This window comes from Protopterus annectens, chromosome 5.part1 (assembly GCF_019279795.1).
Source record: "Protopterus annectens isolate FY-2018-M chromosome 5.part1, PAN1.0, whole genome shotgun sequence".
Classification (NCBI taxonomy): domain Eukaryota; kingdom Metazoa; phylum Chordata; order Ceratodontiformes; family Protopteridae; genus Protopterus; species Protopterus annectens.
In genome coordinates, this window is record NC_056736.1 from 359,627,447 (window position 1) to 359,648,306 (window position 20,860).

Sequence of the window (20,860 nt, forward strand, 5' to 3'; positions counted from 1 at the left end):
TTATTGAGTGTTTTAAGTGTGCAGAATTCGTTATCAGCAGTGTTCTTACCATCAGCATATGTTTCTTATGAAAGTGTGCAGATATTAGGAATGGAGACAGACAGAGAGAGCACACACCTGCATAGGAGAGCTTACTTCGTTTCCTTACCTGTGATTTTATATCATTCTGTGCTGAAAGCAAAACAGCATTACTAGTTGTCATGCCACTACATCGATGTTTGCAGCTCTTCTGCCATCTACTACAGACTTTCCAGTTTAGAAATTATACCATTACAAGGAAATCTTAACAGCTCCCACCATTGTCCCATAGATCCAAAACTGTTGATTATAGAGTGGATTCTTTCATATGTTAGAATATAGCATCAGGCTTCATGGGTCTGTTTATCCTCTGCAGCTCATTTTCCTTAAAATTGGTGGAAAAAGCTTTCCCTCTTGCGTGTCTCAAGATATGAAACAACTGTGGGAGGCCAGCTTATTTAACAAATCTGCAGGACATTTGCAATGGCATATAAGCTGAAAATGTTGACCTGCTTCTATCAAAGGTTCCCTCCATCCCTATCAAAGGATTTTAAGATCAAACTTGGGTGCCAAACATTAAAATAGGTCAGTTTTGACTGCCGAACTGGATTAGCTACACTGAAATGTAATACACATTAAAGACGTTGTCATCCATGATAGTTGTTACTATCTATGTGAAAAAACCTTACATCTTGCAGACTAACAGTATAGACAGGAAACAGGAAATAGGTACTGATGTAATCCCAAGTGGCTGAGATCATCCCAATGTATGTTATTTGGGGCCAACAAAATGCTATGTAATATTAAACCAATATCAGTTTCATTCACAGTGTCATGATGTACTTTGCATGACAACTGACTTAAAGCTACACATTTCACTAGTCTTTTCTAAGTATTGTTGCAGCTAACTACTGTTACTCACTAGGTTAACCTGTTTATATAACACCATAAGAAATTGAACATATACAGTCTGAGAGCTTTGCCAGGGATAGCCAAATATATGTTATTGTCGTATGTATAGGAAATGTGAATCAGAAAATGTGAAATGAACAAGGACTTACCCAAATATTAAAAAGTATCTGCTAGATCCCCAGGATCATACACATTTATCAAGCCTTGTTTGGTAGTTGTACAGCTGCTTGGAAGGAGACATGAGTCATATACACTGATCAGACTTTTAAGGGTACTTATATGGCAACATCTAAAGGAGTTATGGAGCTATTGTAGTTCTTGTATGAGGCATGTCAAAGTTGGAGCCATTAAAGGCACAGAGTTCAGAACTTGCCACACTTCCATTGTGAGGTGCTTAAGGAGTTTAAGAAGTTGTTAGGGGAGAGTAACATAACTTATGCATGTCAGACCACAAATCAAAACATACTTGGATATTAATGTTATAGTTTTTTATCATACCTAATTCTTTGTACCAGTTCAACTTTTAACATGTTATTGAAATATAATAGCAATAATATAATAATCACCCATTTTTGGTGTGTAGTCTGGAATATTATAGCTTGAGACATATAAACCAGGTGAAATATAACTCTGGCTCATTGTGCATTGTTTACATGCATGAATGCAGCTATGACATACATGTCTGGCACTTTGTTCTACACTGGCAAATGGTAACTACATTTATAGACTATGGGAGCCTCAGACGGCACCAGCGGTGATCGCACAACTATCAGCAGGTATGAATGAATACAGAATTTTGAAAGGAATGCATTTTCCTACTTGTTGTGCATATGTGATATGGAGCAATGTTCCTCATCATGACAGCATGATTCTTTTTTTATTATGTAAGTTGCATATCTCTGTATTGTTATCCCAAATGGGTCTTTAATCTTTCTTTGGTGGTGACTTCAGAATATTAATAACTCTGAATGGAGAAAATCTGGCCATTACAAAAAGAAAATCGTCATCATCTGTGTCAAATGCCACTGGGTACTACGTGGTGCACCTGCTTAACCAGACAATCACAGCACTGAAAACATGATTTTATACAGCTGTTAAAGTTCCAGCTCCTCAGCAGGAAGAAGTCCCAGCAAAGTAAGCATTAGCATTGCAAAATTAAAAAGTCTCCACTCCATTCTGATGTTTAGAAGAGAAACCAGAAATACTTTACTAAATATTGTACATGTGTTTTAAGACATAAAAAACTTTCCTTAAAGTAACAATAAAACTAATCTTTAAAAACAAAAAAAAAATTGCATAATAGCAGTCTATAATGAAGAAGCTTCATAGGTAAGTATTAGGTTATCTGCCCTTGTTGGCCATTTTAAGCCTAGCCAGTTTCCCTTTTTTTGCTCAAAATAACCTATCACATTTGTTTACAGATTGGCCTTATTATCCCATCCCATGTCATGTTTAATCACTCTGTTAATATTTATACCCCAAGGCTTTACCCACTCCCCATCAGTATATATCGCTTAAAGTTACGTCAGTGTGAAAGGTAGCCATTCAGCAAAAACATCCCATTTTGTTCTACATGCATTAAACATTGTGTTGTAGAGATGGTAATACTTTTATACTCTGTTTTTCTAGCTAGTGGCACTCTGCATAGACGTTGTATAGGGATGGGGGCAACCGACCTCTTAGTGTAATGTCAAAGTCTCACTTTTGACACACTGCTAATCTGATAATGTTTATTTCAATGAATTTGGATTACAAAATTCATTTTTTGATGCCTCATAGTTGACCTGAGGTCAATATGTTAAAGATGTTAAATGCAGACCATGGCTGGGGATTTCCATTGATGATCTACAAGATATTGACTTCAGACAGTCAGTAATATAGAAAATTATGACTGAGTTTCTGCTTGTAACCAGGTTATCTGTTCAAGACAAGGCTGTTGACAAGTTCTTTTTCAGATATAACTTCTTACTGATAAATTTAGGTCCAACTATACACTTCCCACCTTCCACATCTAACCCACATTTCTCCACTGACTGTACCACTGTTACCACCCTTGATCAAGCGGCTTCTACTTTTTCAAAAACTTAAAATCCTAGCTCCATGGAACCTGGCAGTATTCCAGGCTGTATGCTTGTAGGTATCACATATCACAGGATGCAACCTCTTCTGAATCTATTTGACTTTAGTTTCTTAACAGGCAATGTATCTGAAATTTGGAGAGCATACGCAGTTGTCTTCCTTCACAGGGGCAGCCCCACAATAGACAGCAGTACTATAGTTCTATTAGTTGAATTATCTGTAACGCTGTGGAACACATTATCACTGAACTAGTTAATGACAGCTTAGATTACCTCCAACCCCTGATCCTAATCAGTTTGGATTTATTAAGGACAGGTCACGCCTACTCAACTTAGGCTGATATTTGACAAATGTCACAAAAGCTTTAGATGAAGGCCAGATGTTGACTATAACGCTCAACCTCTAAGCTCAAGAAATCCTGGCAAAACCAAAGACAATAGGGGCCAAACGGCCAAACTCAGGGTTAAATTGTAAATTTATTTATTTATTTTATTTATTTACATTTGTTGACCGGGAGTGTCCGACTGGACTTAGGTCCATTTTCAGCGGAGGCCCGGGGAGAAAAGCTCCATGGTTAAAATAAACAGACAGTAGTTACATTGGATTACATAGCGATTAACAATTTAACATAGCAATTACTTACAACATATTTACAGATGAAGAACATAGTACATCAGTAGACAACTAGAATCTTTATCTGTGAAGTACATAACAGACATCAACAAATGTTACAATAAGAAGTTCCTGCTGTATAATAAGTACTAGGCTTATGAGCATCTGAGCTTGCTATAATCAAGGTAGTTAGTGGAGTGGAAAGAAAGGTAGTGGTTGGATGGGGTGGGTGATATTAGAGTGGGAGTTGCAAGGGCATAGCCAGCATGTGTTTAGGTGCGCTTTTAGTAAAGTTTTGAAGTGGGTGCATGATGGTACAGAGGTAATTGTGGGTGGAAAGAAAGGTGCTAAAATAACAGTTATTGCATTAGCATGCATTTTCTGAATTATCTGAAGTCTGAAACTCAAATTTATATAATTATTTAGTAATTTTAATGCTTAATTATTTGCCAGAAAACCAGAGTTTATGAGCAACAAACCAAAATATGAGCCAAAAATGGACATTCTGCAAAAATATGGGCAATTGAGAGGTATGTATTCTGACTATATCAACGTTATTAGCACCTTTGACTCCATTTTCCATGTGGGCATCATAAGCAAACTCTCTCATTTCAGCATTAGCCCTTACATTGGCTGCTGGTTAGCTACATGGATTATACACCAAACACATGTAGTCTAAGTTGGGGGTGTCTTCCCTGGCTGTAGAAATGTTACTAGGGATTTCCTTCCATATTTATTCTTAGGATACTTCTTGACTGACATTTACTTCTCTGAGATAAACATCTATGAATAACCAAGTTTTCAGATCATTGCAAACTGGGTGTTGTTGCCAATTCACCCCATGATATCAAAATTCTCCAGTACGTCCCGGATCAAGCCCACATCTGCTAGGCTAATTCTTCTTCTTCTTTTGGCTTTTCCCAGTTAGGGGTCGCCACAGCGGATCACCTGTCCACTCATGATTGCCAGTGGAGTTTTACAGTGTCAAGTTGCCAGCCCGGCACCCAACCTTCCACAGAAGGCACGCACGCACTCACACATAGGACTAATTTAGAGTGTTCAATCCACCTACAGCATGTCTTTGGGATGTGGGAGGAAACCGGAGCACCCAGAGAAAACCCACGCAGCCACAAGGAGGACATGCAGACTCCACACAGAAGGCAGCCCAGCCGAGGATCGAACTGGAGAACCTCTTGCTGTGAGGCGACAATGCTAACTGCTGCACCACCATTAATTCTAAATGCTAAGAAGCATAGCATACATACCTTCAGTAAAAATATTATCTCTTCTTATTATATCGCTAGTGTTCCTCTTCAGACCCCTTTATTAGAGAACTGATGCTCACATTGACCACGAGCTCATGTCTCAGCTGTAATCAGAAAGTTCTTTTGCCCACATAGCTTATCTGTTGTGGCATCTAAGTACAATGATGTCCTTGCCCCCCCATTTAATCTTCCCCTTAAACCCATTATTAAACACAATACATCCTTTGAAATTTATGCCATCTCTAAACACTTTGTATAACTTGAAATGCTTCAAAGATCCCTAACTAGCAAAAATATCTGCTTTAATCCACTTCAACTGCTCTGTCTTACACACTCTTGAGAAGCGATTTTTGCCTAGCATATTGTGCTCTGAAAGGCCTGTTGCTTTTTACAGGTTATCTTAAATCTCCACTGAAAGATTAGTAATGCTTGCTTCTGTGATAAGTTTCTTACCCAAAGCATGTAAGATCAGTAATACCTGCTGGCATTATGGGTTTCTTACTCCACACATGCCACATGTTTGGTTTAGTCTCCCTCTGCATATCAAGCAGAGGACCTCTTAAAAGCTTTAAAGCAAATATGCAAAGCTCTATGAAGGGATGGGTAACTACAAATTCATGATTGACATCAGTGCTAATGATTTCCTGTCCAAAGGGAACTAGCCTATCCTTACCCTTATAAGGGTGCGGTGACTCATCTTCTTGATAGCTATCCAGTAGTAGTTTAATATAAACCTATGAACCTGTAACAATGCTACTGTTAATGACATGGTGAATTGCAATGTTTTCTTTCCTTTTATTTTATTTATTTATTTCTGTTTGTTAACAATGGCACATCAGTTCTAGATATGTGCAATTAAATTTCAGATGCATGTTATTTGAATTTTTAAAGTACTGCATGTTTCTATTTGTATTACTGACCAGAATTTAGTGCATGTGTGTGCGTGTGTGTGTGTGCGTGTGTGTGTGTGTGTGTGTGTGTGTGTGTGTGTGTGTGTGTGTGTGTGTGTGTGTGTGTTTGGGGGGGATATGTTTGTAAGAGATTCAGTGAATGTGATTGACTATGGGGAGAGGAGTATGCTTTTGGGCATTACCGTTACATGTTCTGTACTCCTTATATGTTCACAGAAGTTTGTTCTATCCCTCCTGAAATGTGTGAATTTCCTCACAAAATACAGTTGGTGACAGACGTAAAATTATGCTATGTGTATCTGTTACAAACTACCATTTTTTCAGAAGAAACAATATTCTTAATTATTCTAGCAACTTAAACCTTTTTGTCTAACTTAAGTTATGAGTTTGAGGATGACACAGCTGTATTATGTTGCATGCAATATTACATACTGTAGAAACTGATTAGGTAGTATATATGACTACAAAGTAAACACACTAAACAAACTTTAAAAAATAGTCTGGATTTAGACAGGCTTACTGAGAAATGGCTGTTTTCCCATTGTGGTAAACTCTCCTTTATTCCTTAGATAGCCCTATCCCTGTGGTCACTTGGAAAATGATCTCACTGGCACAGCTGCATTCTAATATGAAATCTGGGGGAGGGGCTAATGCTAATTACTCCTGCACTATACATCAGAAATGCAGGCAGCACTCAGTTTACACTGCTGTGCAATTCAGAGAATTGCGCAACAGAGTAAAATGTCACTGTTGGAGGAGCTATCAAAAGACAGAGGTCACCCTTTCACTCCTATGAAAGCAATCACACTGCAGGAATGAAGGTGAAAAGTGTGCTTGTATGTGTATTTGAATGGGTGTACGTATGTGTGTGTATATGTGTGTGTTTGTGTAGGCATGTATGTGTGAGGGTAGGGGGTGCCTTAGCCAACATGATGCATAGGAGATTAGGGAAAACACTTCTGCTGTCAGGTCTGACAGCACTACAATCACTTAGAGGACAATTCAGATATGTGCTAATGAACCAATAATGATTTTTTTCATTGTAGTCATAGTTGTCTCTAATTTGCATTTTCTTACCTTCACGGTAATTAACCTATCTGCTTTAAGCAATTACCACAAGTGATGAACTTTTTTTCTGAATCCTAAGATACATCTTTCTCCATTTATTGCTAAATTAAGAGTATAAATGACTGAAAAATAAGAGTAGACCCATAATCACTAGAATGATTCATTGTATTAATACTCTGAGAGAAAAGACTGTTTTGTATTATTCTAAATTATCCTTATGTGTAGTACCTGTGGCAGTTATTGGAGATATCTAAACATGCTTATAATGATTTATGTTAGCATTTGATAGCTTTAGCAGAGTGCAAAAGCATTGTGCAAATAGGAATAACTGAGATGTATTCATTTTTTTCAAATTTCAGAAAACTTCTTGTGGAAGGGTGGGTCCAGCGCTGCAGTTTTTGTAAATGAGAGCTATCCAGAAGTTGGAGGACAGATAGATGATGCATTCCGAATTAAAAAGAAAAAGGCAGAAGAGCATGATAGGATATTTTTATTGAAGGTATAGTAACTCTAGTCTGCTTTTCTTTACTGTTATTAAAACAGGACTGACAGTGGGAGCCTGACAGCTTAAAAAAGTAATTTTAGGAAGTTCAATTATGGTGCAACAGTTACCCTGAAAATGATTTTTTATGAACTTTGTGCCTTTGTGTGACCACGAAGTTAGCATATATAAGCTATGAAGGGGAGAGAGTACCCCTATATGGGGAAAGCAGGAGTGTTCCCCCTTTAAAAAAGGCTTGTTTTGTGTTCGCTGAAAGTAGTTTTCAGTGTATTGGTTGTGCAGTAACAGGACTTAAAGAATTACCTTCAGTCAGTTGACATGATTTCCCCTGACAACGTATAAACATGTATTGTTTTACAGGTTGCTGATTAACTTTATTGTAAGAGCCATATTTTATTGTACTGCATTATTTTTATTGCTGCAGTCCTATTCACTGGATGATGTGAAATGAACCAAGCTAATCAGAGATAAAAGTGAAAGTGTTACTGTAGCCCCTTTCTCCATCCTTGGTTCTGCAGAATAGGATAGGATATAAGGGCTATATCATTAGTACAACCACATGAAGCTAAAAACAGCACCCCAGGAAATCACCAACGTAGTGCAGTGTTTTATCCAAAAAAAGTCAATGAGCCAGGAAACAGATGAGGATGCTAGCAAAAGAGTTATATCCTTTGGTACCAGATCCACCTGAAACTAGAACAACTACTTCAGAAAAGTACAAATTTAATGCAATATTTTACCCAAGAATCCCAATGAAAGTGTTACATCTCTTGATAACACAATCCCTGAAAGTAGAAAACACCAGCATAGTACAATGTTCTATCCAAGAAGTTTACTGATTCAGAACACAAATGTGGACCCTGTAAGACTTCATAAAAGTTTATAATGCATTTATCATTATTTCTAAACCAACCTGTACTGTGTAGACACAGGAATCCCTCTGCCCACACCCATTTTTATAAAACTTCCATTTCCTCATAAAATATATTCTAAAATTTGCAGAGAAACCATGTTTTCAAATATCAACAGACTAATGGCACTTAAAAAAGCAAAAAACTGCAAGGCCTTTTTAGGAGGGAATTGATCATTCACATTGAGGTTGGGAAGGGAGCCTGCAGTTCATTGAGTCACATTTTATTTGAACCTCTGACTTGATAAACTGAAACCATTATAAATGCACCTTGTTGACTCTTAGAGTGGAGTGTTAATTGACCTGGCCCACTCCCAGACCCATGTTGGCGCTCACCTCTAGTCGATGTGATTTGGAGTTTAGTTGAGTTGATGACATTGATTCTGGGACAACATGTAGCTTACTTTCTTCCCATCTCTTAAGTTATTAAGATGCAGATTTGAATCCATGGTTAAATGCAATGCTTATGCTAAACAGGTTCCTATTACATGATCGTAAGCTAGAAATAGCAAACGCTCATTTGTCTAACCCAAATGCACAAAACCACAGAATATCAAAGGAACGGATCAGCGAATTTATGCCCAGGGAAAAAAATTTGCTGGGCCATTCTCAGGTCTTTGCTGTTTTCTTCACTGTGTTGCGATCTCAGAGTTGGTATATTTATGGTGGGGAGGGGGGTGAAGCCCCCCACTTTAGGTTGCCTTTACATTTTCCCTGGACAAAAATTTGCTGATCCGTTCCTTCGATATTTCCCTGGGGAAAAAACTTGCTGATCCGTTCCTTGGACATTTTGCGGTTATGTGCATTTGGGTTCGATAATAGATCGGTCGCTATTTCTAGCATTCAATCATATAATATGAACCCATGCTAAAAGTGTGCAATAATGTGTAAACATGGGTCCACTTCTTATTTTCGAAATACCACAATCTCAAGTTTCAGAATATCGAGTTCAGAATCTCGAGATCTTGGAATCTCGAAATTAAGAACCTCCCCAAAAAAAAAAGCAGTCAACACATCACAAAACATGTTTTTGCAGGGGGCAAGCCACCCTGCACCTCCCACACCATACATACTTAAATATACCAACTCTGAGATCGCACTACAGCGAGAAAAGGGAAATCTCCCATTCAGCCCTGTATGCCAATCCCCGTTCAGGATTTCGAAGTTTTAAAACATTGATCATATGTTCTTCGATCATATGAATTTCAAAGTTTTAAGCTTCGAAATTCTGTAGTGGACCCGTAGTCATATATATATATATATATATATATATATATATATATATATATATATATACATGTTTATCAGCTCACTGAAATTAAATCTCCACCAGTGTACTGAAATTAAATCTGATGGATCAATTACAGAGAACTCTGCAATGTTTTTCCAGTGTTTCAACTGCAACCAGAACCATCCAAGCTAAGATAAGATTATTTTCTTGATTAACTGCACTTGTACTTGCTTTATACAGTGATCATGACTGTTTTTGAACATTTTTAAAGCATTTATTTAATTTTGTGGTGAAAATAGTATTTTCTCTTTTATTGTTGGCTTTTCTAGTCTATGTGCCTCCAAATCTCATTGCAGATGGGCAAATTAGCAAGGGACTTAGTTGTTTGGTAGTTGTTTGTTATTTATTCTGCTTTGTTGTGCCTTTTAATTAATAAATTCCAGGATCTGACATTTTGTGGCAGAAGGTGTTTACCTGGTCTCTTGGAGTTGGGAAGCATTGGAGGAAGCTCAACGTGTGGTTGTTTATTGGTTAGAGAGCAAAGGAGTCCGTTTTCAAGCTTTCTTTCTCTGTGTGGAGCTGTTCACTAGGCTGTGGTGGTTAGCAATGCCCTGTATTGTAGCAAATGCCTAGGTGGTAAAATGTACCTATAAAGTTAGCATTAGATCCAAAACCTGTTAAACAGTGTGCCATTGTGCAAAAATAAGCTTAGAGCAGCAAGGCTGTGCTTCAGATAGTGCTACCATATCCTAGCATTTTAAAACTATCTGCTTTTAACCCCAGAAACTACAATAGAAGACCCTGTTAAACCCCAATCCTTAATCCTAAGCAGCCAACTGTATTATACGACCAGACAACATGGATATGAAATTTTCATTGGATAGCTTGGTAGATTTGGGCATCCTAATCATGTTCTCAGACAACCAGTTAATCATTAAGGAAAATAACACTGTATGTGATTGATGTGAATACACAATTTCCTTGGAGGCAAAAATCTTGCATACAAATGAGGTTGTCAGAAATACCCACACTTCATCCCTCACACATACCACTCACGATATACACAGATTGTTTTATGCTAAGGCACTTAAATGAAACCTTCCCAAATCTCACAGACCTCCAAAGCCACATAATGGCAATAGTGGTCCTCAACAATCACTAAAGTACACACCAAAAAGACACCAAACATTTCACATAAGCCTACCCCAAGTGCAAAGCTAATAAGGCAAGCATACACTTTACCTAATACTCTTATTGCTGTGAACTGAACTGTACAACATACAGATGCTTCACTCACTAGGTTGGACAAGGAAAAGGTAACGCTTAGTTGCCTATCTGGAGCTAGGATCCCTTGTAATATATGAACAGATAGATATAAGCCTTACATTGAGCAGCATTCTGCCTTCACCAAGGAAGATGCCACAGTATAAATGTAAAATGATTGATTTTAATAATCGGCATAGTTTCTGGTGTCACTCCAGGGAGATCCAATATTTGTCAGCATAGGCGAAAATGGTCAAAAGACCATGTTGCTTTGCCAAGGATGGGTTGCACCTTTTTGATAGTGGCTAAAATCTTATCCATTCCCTTAGACCATTTCTTAGGCAATACCAAAAAGACAAAACTACCAACATAGTAAAAAGGTCTACAAGCAACCTTAAGGTGTTACTGCTCAATGCTCAGAGCCTAAAAAAAAAAAAACTTCACAACCTTCAAGCCCTCCTCACTCTGGAGAATGTAGACATCTGAGTCATGACTAAGACTTGGTTTAACACTGTAGAATGTACTCCAGAAGTGGAAGACTACAGTGCCTTCCATACATTTAGACCAACAACAACACAGACTGGGTCCAAAGGGGAGATTCCTCAAGATTGGAGACGTGCTTATCAACCCCTTTTTTAAGGGAAAGGGGAACAGGACAAACCCAGAGTCATATAGACCCTTAAGTCTATTTTCATGTTGTGGAAAAATAATGGAGAAGGTAATATTGGATAAGTAATTGTCAGAACTGGATAGGCTGGGACTTGAAACGATATATCAGCATGCATACATTGAAAACAGATCTATTACCACCTGTAACATGATGTTCCATAACAGTATAATAACAGCTATGAGTAAAAAATTGTGCTGTGATGTAATTTTTGTAGATTTAACTTCAGCATTTGATAGGGCCATACACATAACACTAATCAATAAATTAGGTACTAGATATTGATGAACTCTTGATAAGATGGATAGCTGCATGGCTTACAAATAGGACATGGCAAGTATAATACAGAAACTGGACAGGCAAAATCTTTGGTTACAGTCAGGGTGTCCCACAGGGCTCTGTCCTAGGCCCTTACTTGTTTAGATTGCATCTTTCAGACCTAACGTTTTCATCTGAGGTGTTCTACAGTCTATATGCAGACAAGCTGAAACTGGGTAAACTGATTACATGTGTTACAGATAAGGCATGTCTGCGAAATAACTTGACTAAATTGACCATTTGGGCACAGGAGAATAATATGCTGATAAATACATCAAAAACTAAGCATATGAGATTTGGTAGGCACAAATTGAAAGGTGAATATTTAATACAGCACACAGTGATTGAAACTGTACATTCATTTAAGGACCTGGGTATATGGGTAGATTCAGTTATGAGTTTTTCTAATCATATCAACCAATTGGTTAATGATAGTTATAGAACTATAGGTTGTATAAAAAGATTTATAAAGTGTAGGAAATCAAAAATAATGAAGTCATTGTTTGTAAGTTACATTAGACCCAAACTTAAGTATGGAATAACAATATGGAAACCCTATAAGAAAAAAAGCATGAGTAAACTGGAAAGAGTACAACGGAAATATACTAAGGGCATCCATGGATGTGAAAATTTAATTTATTATGAAAGACTAAAATATCTGAACTTGTACAGTGTCTCTTACAGATATCTAAGTAAGATTTTATCACAGATATCTAAGTAAGTAAGATTTTAAGTATTTTCTTCTGATTTTTTGTTAAGTTTTACTGCTTTGCCACCTACTTTTTGGCTTGCTAAAGTTTATATCTGTAACAGTAACATTACTTGGAACACATCTAGAGCCTGTTTACTGCATTTCCTGTGTTGCACTTAATTTAAAATCATTTTTTTCTCTAAAAACTGCATTTTACCTGATTTTGGCCTAGCACTCAAGTGTGGGGTCATTTATTGCACTGTTGTGATTATTTTGCTGCTTGTGTATCTCTGCTACCTTTAAACTACAACAAAAAGAAAAAAAAATCTTGCTTTTTCCCACTTTCTGAAAGTTAAGAAAGTTCAGTTACAGATTTGCTGTTCTGAACTGTTTGGAAGTTTCTAGAAGGCCAGTGCTTGCTTGGGCTAAAGGGAAGTCTCTGTGTTCACCTGGAGGAGTGGTTACTACATAGAAGCTGTAGTTTTATTGGCCATTTTGGGTCAATTCTAAACTCCGTGATCTCTCTATCTTAAAACCCTACAACTCTCTTTTTGCGTGGTTTTGCGCACTGAGCAGCATCAGGCAGCGCCGCCTAAACAGGTTTAAACTATTCCAGGCTGCACAAAGTCTACTCTTCACTTTTTCCATAAGAACTGTTCAAACTCTCAAAGTAATCACTCTGTTCTCTTTCTAAAGCCCTGCACTTGCTCAGCTCTTATAAGGAAACACTAACTAACTAAAGCACTACACCCTCCTTGACTTCTCATAAGTATTAGGCTCCCGATTGGTCCTTCCTGATCAAGTGAAAAATCAGTTCCCTTCCCTAATCTGATCAGTAAAAAAACAGTTCCCTATACTAATCTGGTATGTCCAAGGGTCAGTTTCAAGGTTACTCTCCAGTCCAGCTGGTGAATCTGGGAATTTTGAGGCAATGTTACAATTGCCTTATGTACACAGACAACCCTCTCCTCCTTCCAACAAACTCTAATACATGTGAGAGATGCAGTTACACAGCCAAACTGGAGGCAGAGCTCTCTCAACCCAAGACTGGCACAGTCAGTCTGGAGGAAAAGGTAACCACTCACACCACAAATCCAGTCTCACACAGACCTATTGCATCTGCATACCCAACACATAAACACACAAAAACATACTCAGAGGCTCTAAATAAAAATCTGCCTAAACGGCAAAGGCCTCCTAAGCAGATATCCAAGCAACAGCCACCCCTCAACAATGCACATGAATCACATATCTCACAAAATCAGTGTGCCTCACAGTCACAGCCCTTAAGGCCAAACAACACACCAAATACACTTGTTATAGGGGACTCTATTGTCTGGCACACTGATGTCCCGCTCACCAGACTGAACAAGGAGAAGGTCACTGTAAGCTGCCTGTTGGGTGCCAGGATCTTTCACATAACGCAAGCACTCAGGTCACTCCAAAGCAAGTACAAGTATGACTCCATTATTGTCCATGCTGGTGTGAATGACCTGAGACGTACCTCCCTGGACTACATGAAAAGAGACATAGAGGAGCTCTCTGACCATGTAGCCCAGGTTGGTATGACCCTGACCTTGAGTAGCATCTTGCCCTCACCAAGAATGATGCCACAGTATAAAGACAAAATGATCAGTTTCAACAATTGGCTAAAGTATTGGTGTCATTCAAAGGGGATCCAGTGTCTGTCAGCCTGGGATGACATGCTCGACAAGCCACGTTGCTTCGCTAGGGACGGCTTGCACCTGTCACCCTTAGGCTTTCGTATACTGGCCAAGGCTCTTGCCACCCTCATAGTGCCTTTTTTAGGCAAGGCTCAAAGGACAAACCCACCTCCATAGACAGCCCAAGGATAAAAACACTAAAGGTAATGCTACTCAATGCCAGAAGTCTAAACCTCAAGATGCATGCACTTGAGGCTCTCCTCAGTATGGAGAAAATCGATGTCTGTGCAGTAACAGAAACCTGGTTCAAGGCTCCTGAGAGCACCCCAGCACTACCAGGTTATAACTCATACCATGCGTTTCGGCCCCAAAACTCAGACCGAAGCACAAAAGGAGGGGGAGTATCTATATTCATCAAAGATACCTACACCTCCAGGTTAGTGGCACTGCACGAAGCATCGGAAACCATCCATGTGCAACTAACAGTGGGCAAAACTGCCTTTCAGTTTGTAGCCTGCTACAGAACATCCTCCCTATTGCAGGAACCCCACTAGGCATTCCTGAGAACACTGGAGAATATGAAGGTCTCTCCAAACACTATGTTATTGGGTGACTTCAACTACCCAAACATTGACTGGGAAAACTACTCAAGCCCAAACACCCTCACTCAACGGTTCCTTGAATTTATAAACTCTAACGCAATGGAACAACTGGTCACCACTCCCACAAGAGGGAACAACATATTGGACCTGGTCATCACCAACATGGCGGCTCTATGTTCCACACGAGAGGTAAACCTCTCATTGGTAAGATCAGACCATAAACAAATTTCCCTGGACATCCATATCCCACCCCCAGCCAAGGAAATCACTGTAAAGAATTTCTCAAAAGCCAACTTTGTACTTCTCAAGACTGAGGTGGAATCCTTCAAAGCCCCTGGGCCAGAGGATAATACAGCCCAATCTGCAGAATCCTTTACAAATGCATTCTATGAGCACCTGCAGGAATGCATGGATCGTGCTATCCCAAATAAAACCAAGACTCACTCCTCCAAAAACAGGAGACTGGTCTGGTGGATCCCGGCCACAAATAAGCTATACAACAGAAGGAGGAAGCTACTACATGACAGAGCAAAATCCCAAAAAGGGAAGGCATCTCTGATCAGTATTAGAAAAAAACTTCGATCCCTCATAAAATCATCAAAGGCCAGTTTCGAAAGAAAAATTGCCCTTGACACTAAAGATAATCACAAGGCCTTCTTTAGTTATGTCAGGAACATGGGCGGAAACTCCCAGATATGCTCTGAATTGTTGCATAATGGTACAAAATATACCGAACCTACAGACATATCCAACATCCTGGCAGACAGATTCAGCGCAAACTTCCCCTTCCCCCAAAGGAGCAAATGCCTATCCCAACTGAATGTAACCTCCCTGACATCACAGATGCACAGGTGAAAGCTGCCCTCTCCAAAGCAAAAAACACAGCATCTATGGGACCGGACGGTGTCCCAGGCTGTGTCTTACACGAGCTCCAAGAAGAACTGAACCCTCACATTAAGTCACTGTTCAAACTTAGCCTTACTACAGGATATGTACCCAAAGAATGGCGTACAGCTACAGTGGTCCCACTCCACAAAGGTGTGCCACAACGGACCCCAGAAATTATCGCCCCATAAGCCTGACTAGTCTGGTCTGTAAAGCTATGGAGCGTATTATAATGGAACTCATAAACAAAGACATTGGGAGCCTCCAGACACTGGACCCTACCCAATTTGGCTTTGTTAAGGGCAAATCTTGCCTCTTAAACCTAGTTGATTTCTTTGAAACGGTTACCAAAGCCATAGATGAGGGCAAGGTAGTCCAAACAGCCTACCTGGACCTCGCAAAAGCCTTCAACACAATACCCCACTCTGGCATCATAAATAAGCTTACCAGCTTAAATATCAACCCCTATATCACAAGATGGGTTGCAAACTGGCTTAGAGATAAAACCCACATTGTCAGAATCGCAGGTGCCATGTCCGAATCCAAGCCAGTTACAAGTGGCGTCCCACAGGGCTCAGTTCTGGGACCTCTCTTGTTCAGTATATACTTCTCTGAGGTTCAGGCTAACATGGGGGAATTATGGCTGACAAAGTTCGCAGATGACTGCAAACTGGGGGCCATAGTCGAATCTCCAGCTGACACAAGCATCCTCCAAAAGGGTCTCACAGAGACGGATGCTTGGTGCCAGAGCCACGGCCTCAAGCTAAATGCTAAAAAGTGCATAGTCATCCCCTTTGGGAAAAACAAGGTGCCCACAAATTACCACATAGGTGGTAATCCATTAAGTACGGAAGAAGTAATTAGAGATTTGGGGGACAACGTAGTTAGCAATCTCTCCTTTGATAATCACGTTGCCAAAGTGGTTAGAAAGACCTTCTATATAGCCCACCTTATCACAAAAGGGTTTGCATCTAGATCAAGAGAGGTTATTGTGCCCCTCTACTCGTCACTCATCAGGCCCATAATTGAATACAATGCCCCTTTTGAGATGTACCTTACACGACACCTGCAGCAACTGGAGAGACCCCAAAAGTACCTCACCAAGAGGATCATGGGCTACAAACAGATGTCCTATGCAGCTCGACTAAAGAAACTCCAGCTCTACTCAGTTGCTTACCGCCTACTCAGAGGCAATCTATGCCTGACGTACAAAGCCATGTCAAACCGGGAATTAATGGACATGCTCCACCTCAAAAAATCCAAGTCCCTTAGAGCTACATGCTCCAGGGACCTAAACCTCAGCACAAAAATAAATAGGACATGCTGGAGGGACAGATTCATTTCCCAGAGGCTCCCCTCACTCTGGAATAGAATCTCAATTCATGTTAGACATAGCCCCTCACTGACCCTCTTCAAGCGAAATCTGGACGCGTGGATGGGAAATCTCTTCTGTGTCCCTGCTAGACAGAGGCACAGTAAACTCATCTTAAAAGGGTACCTTCTGTGACCTACTTTACAGAGGCACAGTAGGCTAATCTAATAGGGAGGCAGAAGCCAAATACACTCTGGCTAGGCTTATAAATGCCCTAGGGCAGATAGCCTAGTATCTACCTATGAACCTATAAGAGGTGATCTTATTCAGGTATATAGGGCATTTAGTGACAACTTCCTCTGGGAATGTTTGAGGTTAACAAAAAGTACAAGAGAATCACCAGACAACCTATGTAGAAGATTCTATAGGAACGAGAAGTGTACTAATTGGTTCTCTGACAGAGTAGCTGATGCATGGACTACCAAATTACATTAACGCAAGTACTAGTTTAGATATTTTTAAGAACAGCCCGGATACGTATTATGGGAACAAGTGTTTTGGTATATTGGCAAGCTAGAAGGGCATTAATGCCCGTGCTTGAAATATTTGTATATATGTATATGTATGTAAAGCTGGAGGTGTTGCAATCTATGTTAACAACACACATAACTACAGGTTCATTAAACAGGATGATACCGTGGAGCTCAACCATGTGCAAGTCACCATACGTAAGGTCCCTTACCATATAATGGCTAGCTACAGGTCACCATCTATTCCCCTAGAGTCTCATGACTCTTACCAAAACCTACTAGAGGTGCTCACCATCTATCCAAACACCCTATTCATGGGTGACGTTAACTACCCATCTATAGACTGGGAAACATACACTGCCTCAGACTTACAGGCACAATGCTTAATAGACATTTATTAAAACAAACACCCTGGAACAGATAGTGCAGACTCCGACCAAAGCATCAAACATGCTGGATCTGGTACTCACCAGCATGGGATAGTGTTGCACCCCCCCCCCCCATGTCACATCCTCATTAGTGAGGTTGGATCACAAAGCTGTCTCATTTGAAGTAAAGTCAAGCCAGAGAATCCATCTAAACCAGTAATTATTCAAAGGCAGACTACATCCTATTAAGTGACAGTTTATCAAAATTCAAGCCCCCACCCCCCACAACACTGAGACCACAGCTGCCTATGCAGAATTATTCACAGAGTCACTGTACAAACATGTGAATGGTTGCATAGAGGCTGCCATACCTACTAGAAATATACCCAAAACAAACATCAAAAACAAACTTACTGTTGGAATCCTCACCTAAGCAGGGTATATAATAAAAGAAGAAATCTCATGGCCAAAATCAAGAAAAACAACTCCCTTAAAGACAAATGTCTTGTACAACTAAACAAGAAATTAGGAGGTCTAATAAAGTCCAACAAAGCCAACTATGAGGTCAGGATAGCCTTGCAGGCTAAGCACAATCAGAAGTCCTTCTTCAGCTACATCCGGAACCTTAGAGGTAATACACAACACTGTGCTGAACTGATGGTGAATGGTATCACCTACACCAATCAGGGTGACATAGCAAATCTACTGGCTGATAACTTCAGCTCAAACTTCACCCCATCCCAGTTCCAGCAGGTGAAATACTCTCCAACATACTTCCCCCAGCTGTCAGCAGGGCTCAGGTGCTCCCAAACAGTTTAAAACATAACTTATTAGGACCACTTAGGCACTCTTCAACTACAGCATTGAAATAGGCTATGTTCCCATTGTATGGAGGACCACAACAGTCATTCTCCTCCACAAGGGTGGACCATCAACTGACCCAGGAAACTACAGACCCATCCATCTAACAAGCCTAATGTGCAAAGTCACAGAACAAATTATCATAGAAATGATAAACATGGACATTGGCAACCTACATACACTAGACCCATTCCAGTTTGGCTTTGTTAAGGAAAGGTCATGCCTACCTAATCTAGTGGACTTCTTTGAGAGGGACTCCAAGACAATGGACAAGGGTAAAACAGTGCATACTGAGTATCTTGACCTGGATAAGACATTTGATACAATACCCCACTCAGACATTGTTGATAAGTTCTCTGAGCTAGGCGTAAACCCTTACATAATTCACTAGATTGCTGTCTGGTGCATAGACAAGACCCAAGAAGTCAGGATCAGTGTCAGATCACCTCTACCAAGCGACCAGTCAGCAGTGGAGTACCCCATGGCACTGTGCTGCGCCCTCTCCTGTTTGGCATCTACTTCTCGGAAGTCAAGGGTAATGTTAAAGGCCTCTGACTCACCAAGTTTGCAGATGACTGTAAACTGGGAGGTATAATAGATTCCCTCAAAACACAAACCCCTGCAATTGGGTTTAACACAGACAAATGTCTGCTGCCAAAGCCATGGACTAAAACTCAATGCAAAAAAATCCTTTATACTGCTCTTTGGGAAACTGTCAATGCAAGTTAATTACTCCAGCAATAAAACACCCCTAAGAGTCAACCCAGTAGTAAGGGATCTGGGAACATGTATAGACAGCAATCTGGCCTTTGACCAACATCTAGCTAAGATGATAAGAAATCATTCTGTGTTGCCCAGCCTATAGTTAAGGGTATGACATCTAGGCCCAAGGAAGTTATATCACTGTACTTGTCCTTTTATCAGACCTATCACTGAGTACAGAGCCTCCTTGGCATGTATCTAACAAGACATTTGCAACAGCTGGAATATCCACAAATATTTCTTAACAGGAGAATTCAGGGCATGAATACCCTGTCCTACACTGATTACCTAAAAGCTCTGTCTCTACATTCAGTCTCCTACAGGCAGATGACAGGGGGTCTTTGAATGTCTTACAGAGCTTCATGATGTCCAGCCCGGATGGATCTATTACACATCTGCATAACAAACTGCACCAGAAACATTAGATCAAGGGATCTGAACTTTCCTTGTGACATAAACAGAATGTTCTGGAGAGACAGATATGTGTCCCAAAGAATCCTCATGCTATGGAATAGGCTCCCCATCCATGTGAAAGAGAGTGCACCCCTTACCCTTCTCAAACAAAACCTTGACAGTTGGACAGGAAATCATAAATTTAGCCCTGGTTTGGCCCCCATGTCCCTTATGGACAGAGGCCATTGATAAGAAAAATATTATTCTAACACCCCTTACAAATCCTTAGCTATCTGCCTACTAACATGCCCACCAACACCCCTCTGTATGACGTTTGGGACCCAAATGGTTTGGGGATATGTGGCTAGGCTTGTAAGGGCCTTAGTGGTCATTAGCTTAGTAACAACCTATGAACTTGTTTGTAGTTTATTCAAGAAATATAAACTTGTATTTAAGTTTCTCAGTTGCTTGTTTTTAGCCATTTCCTCTATATAACTTGCCATTTTAGCAAACATAAGGGTGGTCCTCAAGACTGTACATTGTAAGCCATTTAAGGCTGTGAAACTTGCTGTACCTCCTTTCTGTGTTATTCAGTTTAATTCTTAGTAGCATGATTGTCTGCAGCCTCTATATCTTATCCATATGCATGGTTATACTCAGACAATCCATACCATCCACAATCTGTATCAGAACTCTTGGAGTGCATTGGTGATTAAAGCACATTTCTAGTTTGCTGTATGAATATCCTGTTGTCAGCTCACCCTATGATATCAACATTATCCAGCATAGCAAAGATCAGACCCACATCTGTTAAGGAAACTTAAGGTCATATCCCTGTCCTGCAATAGAAACCTGTGCAGGTATTTTATTTCATGTTTACTCTATGCTTGACTCTTCACTGCTCCTTACAATTCCCTAAATGTTCCTTCTAACCTATCCTCTTAGCCGTCCCACCACATGCTCTCTGCAATTAACTGCACAAGTTTAGGTTAAATTGTAATTAACATGAACAAAATCCAAAATCCACAGTGTAAAA

General features: G+C 39.9%; 1 protein-coding gene across 1 annotated transcript in view; it reads left to right on the forward strand.

Annotated features, from left to right (window-relative positions):
* The window catches only part of LOC122803162 (hemopexin-like), a 226,259-nt gene that overhangs the window by 32,834 nt on the left and 172,565 nt on the right, over positions 1–20,860 (forward strand). The window contains exon 4 of the mRNA XM_044072779.1: positions 7,225–7,364. Within this exon, the coding sequence (XP_043928714.1) occupies positions 7,225–7,364 (140 nt within the window). The remainder of the gene's footprint in view (positions 1–7,224; positions 7,365–20,860) is intronic.